Here is a 5,209-nt window from a genome sequence, read left to right on the forward strand (position 1 = left end):
CTCTTCCCGAAAAAAGCAAGATGTTGTGGAAGGAAGAAAATCGACTACCTTAGCCCCCGCAAACCCGACAACTACAAGGATATTCAGGGCATTCTCTTCACTTTCGAGATGCTATGGAAACCCACTACCTTAGCCCTGTAAACCCGACACCTACGAGGATATCCGATGCATTCTCTTCACTTTTAGGATGCTATGGAAATCCACTACCTTAGCCCTATAAATCCGACACCTACAACTACGAGGATATCTTGGGCATTCTCTTAACTTTCAAGATGCTATGAAAACCCACTACCTTAGTCTATTAAACCCGACCCGACACCTAAGAGAATATCTGAGGCATTCTCTTCACTTTCGGAAGAGATGCACTTCCTTGATAGCTCATTCGGAGCGCCAATCACTTCACTTTCGGAAGAAATGCACTTCCTTGATAGCTCATCTGGAGCGCCAACCACTTCGACTCTATATTAAATAAAAATGTAACTTCCAAAATAAGCATTTGTAACACTATTTAAAAGAGATTGAAAAAAACACTAAATGACACCGTTTATGACATTCATATATTTTAATTTCATCCTTGTGATGATATTAAAATTATAAACACTTGATTAAGATTTTTACCTAAATAAGACTTGAATCTATGAAGAGAAAATGAAACATACCATCATGATTCATTGAATGTAGGTGTTATAAACCTACCTTACACCAAATGTATAGCTCCATTAAACTCATCTCTGAAATCATGATTTCTATATGGAACATATATTACATCAAAATCTCTGCATAAACTACTGCACATTATTTCAACCAAACCAGATATCAAAATCATTCATAATGATATAAATCCATCCCACCAAACATAGGGAGAAAATTGTCATAATGAAAAACAACCAAGTTTACAATTATATCATCCATAAACATAACATAATATAATCCTTATAAACATCAAACTGAAAAATCCTCAAAAGGTTCTTGACAAGACAAAAGGATAACTAATAAAAAAACTATAACTAACTTATTCGCCACAAGAGAATAAAGCTCCACGCTTGCTTAAGCTTGTAACTTGTTCTTGATCTTGACGCCATCAACAATATAAATAACCCAACAATCCTAAAAACAATTGGTAATCGTTAAAACCGAACAAAATTCAAGAAACCGAATGTAAAATGTAAAATGTAAAATGAATGTTACTGACTTGTAGCTTTATTTACATAATCGGCGAGGCGGGGCGGACATAGTTCAGAAAACTCCGCCGGAGATGGCGGGCATGTCATCAAAGCTCCAGAGGTTCATTGTGTTTCCACAATCCTGAACTGAATCAGTACCGAGCAATGACGCCAATGAAGCATCACTCCAGTTATCATCAAACGAGTTCTCGAAGAACTTCAGCTGGGATTCGATGTCTGCGAGCTCCTCAGAGAGTGTCTTTGCAGAATCATCTTGCATAGGCAGCATATCCTGAGCATTGTTAGACTGCTGCAGATTGAACTGAGCTTCGCCTTGCTGAGGAGCAGGAGCGGAAAACACAGACGAAATCTCAGGGGTTTTCGGGCCTTGTTCGCCCCAACCTAGATCAGAATAATCGAACGAATTGCTCGAGTGTTCAGAACTGAAGTAGGCATTAGCATCAGCAGCAGCAAACTGAAATCCATTTCCCTGAAACGCTCCCACGTTAGCAAACTGGTTGTTAACCATGGGTTTCTGCTCAACCTGATCCATAGGGGAATAGAAGTTCTCCATATTCTCGCCGAAGTTGAACATTGTGTTCCCATTCGGTTTGAACGAGTTCAGATTCTTATTCACCACCTGCGTCTCAGGACTCGCCTTAACACGTTTTGTGGAAGCATTAGGATTCTCTTCAGGGAAATTCACCTTGGCTTTTGCGCCACGGATTCTCCTAGCTTCAGCATCATAAGCTCTTGCAGCTTCCTCAGCAGTGCTGAATGTTCCGAGCCAAACACGAACTCCTTTCCTCGGGTCACGAATCTCAGCAGCCCACTTTCCCCAAGGACGCTGTCGGATACCCCTATACTGATTCTTCCTCTTCCTCTTCGTAGCCTTTTCAGCTGGCTCATTTGATTTCGGCGCCACAGGTTTTGCAGCACTCGATCCTACAACCGAATTCGAAACCCAAAATCAGTATAAATAGCAAATAATATCAAAACAATATGATGAAATTACATAAACCAATTCAATCAAATGCATGCAATATTATCTACACATTGAATTAATAACAAAAAAATTCAATGTAACGAGTACGAAAAAATGTATCGAGCACACAAAAACCGATTCATGAACAGTTAATGAATCTGAAGATAAATTAATTATCATAATCCTCAAACTATTAACTATTCAGATCAATTAAACTCAAACAAGTTCCATTATACCAGATCTATTACTTAGGAAAGTGTTGATCAAACATAATCTTCACCAAATCATGCAAATATTCAATTTCACCAATCTAAACAAAATTTACAACAAGAACCCTAAAAAAATCAAAGGTCCAAATTTATTTAACATGATTTAACACTTAACAAGCAACTTTAATAAACAATTAACAAGCAACTTAATCCAACTCCAATTGGATCTACAAAATCATTAAAATAATTACAACCACACAAAATTGGATCTGCAAAATCATTCCAATAATTACAACCAAATACAAATCAAAATAAAAATAAAAAAAATAAAAATAAAATCCTCAAGAGATTGGTATAAGATCTATAAAACCATAGAATGAAATCATATAAATAAAATTAACAACCAGCAAAATCACAAACCATAACCAAATATTTCACAAATTAACAAAAAAAAAAAACAGTTCTTTAATATTTAATTAAAAATTAATTTTTTAAAAAATAGAAAAACAAATAAGAAAACATGATTTTTTTTAATCCATATAAACCGAATAAAATGTAGGACATGATAGAAACAAATGCATGTGAAAATTAAAATAATTAAATTTACAAAACAAAAAAACAAAAAAAAAAATCTGAAAAAGTTACCACGAGAGAAGGTCCTTGAAGATTTGTTGTTGCCAGCAGCAAAACCAAAACCTTTGACACCGAGCATCAACCCTTCATCTTCCTCGTCATCCTCGTCCTCATCAAAATCAGAATCATCCTTAAACTCTCTGAACCCAGCCTCGAAATCATCGTCAAGCAAAAACGGTTTCTTCAACCCATTTTTCCTCAAATTCGGCCACAGGATATCAGCAGTCACACGGCGGGAACCACCCACCGCCGCCGTAGCTGGGATGAAGTCGGAGATAATAGCACCACCGCACATCTTTTCTCTCTCTTTTCACTACTGGTCAGATCTTTGGCTTTTCAAAAAAAAAATTGAAACTTTCTTGTACCCAATTGAATCTCTTTGAAGGATTGTTGAATGGTTAAGATTTTTACAGAGTTTTTGTTTTGAATGTTTTTGGTGTGTTTGGTATGAGGTGAGACTTGTGTCTTATATATGCATTATTCTTTTCACTTTTTTGGGTGAAAAATGTGATGATGTGATGTTACGCATTTGCCCTTGTGGTGAAATTGTATAGATAAGGAAAGAAAGTATGTTAAGTTTGGTGTTTATGGTAATTTTGTTGGCTTTGGCAGTATGGAGCACACGTGCCAAACTATTTATTGTTTGGTTGACTCACTTTTCTTTTTGTTGAATTGAATTAAATTAAACATTCTAACATGTAGTACCAAGGAGAGTCTTGAAGTATGGATTCTAGAATTTTAATTCTAATTTTTTAGGATTAGGATTAAGAAATGTTTTATTTGGAATTTTAAGTTGTTTTAGAAATTATATTGAAATATTTTTAATATAAAAAAAAAAAGTAAAATATTTGGTGTTGAATGAGAAATTATAATTTTGAGTTTTATAGATTGGGAATGTAAAAGTGTTGAAACTCTAGAATAGAGAGTTTTATATTCTATTTAGTTGTATCCAAGTCAAGAATTACAATATTTCAATTAGTAAAAAAAAGAGAATAGAGAGTTTTATATTCTATTTAGTGTATTCAAGTGAAAAATTACAATATTCATTTAGAAAAAATAAGTAGAATAGCAACTTATATTTTATTTGATAAATTAATTTGATTAGTTTATAGTTTAAAATTTATGACTAAATATATTTTTTTTTGTTTTAAACTTACTCTTGTAATCTTAATTTTAAAATGTAAAAATAATTATATCCTTTTTATGTCATTTCATACTACAAATTTAACCAGGTAACTTAATGTATAAGTCACCAAAATAAATTCATTTGTTATAAATAAGTTTATATATTATTATACTTTTTTTTTTTTGCCAGATCTTATATGTGATGACATTTATATAAATTTTAATAATTTATTAATAAATATTTCTTTTGAAAATATTATTAAAGTTATATTTACTTTGTATTTATTGGAGGTTGGTGCCCTTTTAATTATTATTTTTTTATTATATAATTTGTTTTTTTGTTGATTTTTTTTTAATAAATAAATATTTTTTTGGATAATTTATATAAATTTTAATAATTTATTAACAAATACTTCTTTTGAAATTATTATTAAAGTTATATTTACTTTGTATTTATTGGAGGTTGGTGCCCTTTTAATTATTATTTTTCTTTTTTTATTATATAATTTGTTTTGTTTTGTTGAATTCGTTTTTTAATAAATAAGTAAGAAAAAGATTTGTTGAATGCTTTTTATTTGATTTCATTCAAAAAGTAAATATTTGCTTTCATTAAAATAATTAGAATTTTTGTAAAAAAATCTAATTTACAATAATGTAAAAGATGAATTTCATAATAAGTGTTAGACTAATGGCTACATATATAAATAAATACAATTTTTATGGTTGAAGAATAAAAGAAATAAATTTTTTTGAAAATATACAATCTATAATATATAATACGGAAAATATGATTTTGGTGTAGCCTATTTTCTTTTCTATTTTACCTTTTATTTATTATAAATATTTCAAAAAAAAAAATGTGGTAAGTTAAAGTTGGTTATATTATTTTTAAATAAAAAGTAACTACCATCTACACTTATAAAATTATAACTTTTTAAAATTATAATTTTTTTCACAAAACTAAATTAAAAAAATTAAAATCTTATTATTTTACATGCATTTGTATATTAATAAAAGAGAAAAGGGGTGATGCACTGACAATGTAAAATATTTTTACATTGTCAATTAAATTATTTTTTATTTAAAAAAACTTA

The 5,209-nt window shown here is 30.6% G+C and overlaps 1 protein-coding gene across 1 annotated transcript; it reads right to left on the reverse strand.

Moving 5' to 3' along the window:
• Nucleotides 1-814: 814 nt before the first annotated feature.
• Nucleotides 815-3,442, reverse strand: LOC131616463 (ethylene-responsive transcription factor RAP2-12-like). The gene is made up of 3 exons (XM_058887796.1): nt 3,003-3,442; nt 1,193-2,108; nt 815-1,107 (listed from the first exon to the last, which is right to left on the reverse strand). The coding sequence occupies exons 1-2, from the start codon at nt 3,283-3,285 to the stop codon at nt 1,237-1,239; spliced, it is 1,155 nt and encodes a 384-aa protein (XP_058743779.1). The 5' UTR covers nt 3,286-3,442; the 3' UTR covers nt 815-1,107; nt 1,193-1,236.
• Nucleotides 3,443-5,209: the final 1,767 nt, after the last annotated feature.

The sequence above is a fragment of the Vicia villosa genome, linkage group LG7, assembly GCF_029867415.1.
Source record: "Vicia villosa cultivar HV-30 ecotype Madison, WI linkage group LG7, Vvil1.0, whole genome shotgun sequence".
Classification (NCBI taxonomy): Eukaryota; Viridiplantae; Streptophyta; class Magnoliopsida; order Fabales; family Fabaceae; genus Vicia; species Vicia villosa.

Excerpts from the sequence above, each read along its gene's own strand:
- LOC131616463 (XM_058887796.1), bottom strand. The coding sequence starts at position 3,285 with ATGTGCGGTGGTGCTATTATCTCCGACTTCATCCCAGCTACGGCGGCG. Across the intron at positions 2,109-3,002 it reads TTCAAGGACCTTCTCTCGTG|GATCGAGTGCTGCAAAACCT; the intron begins GTAACTTTTTCA and ends ATTCGGTTGTAG.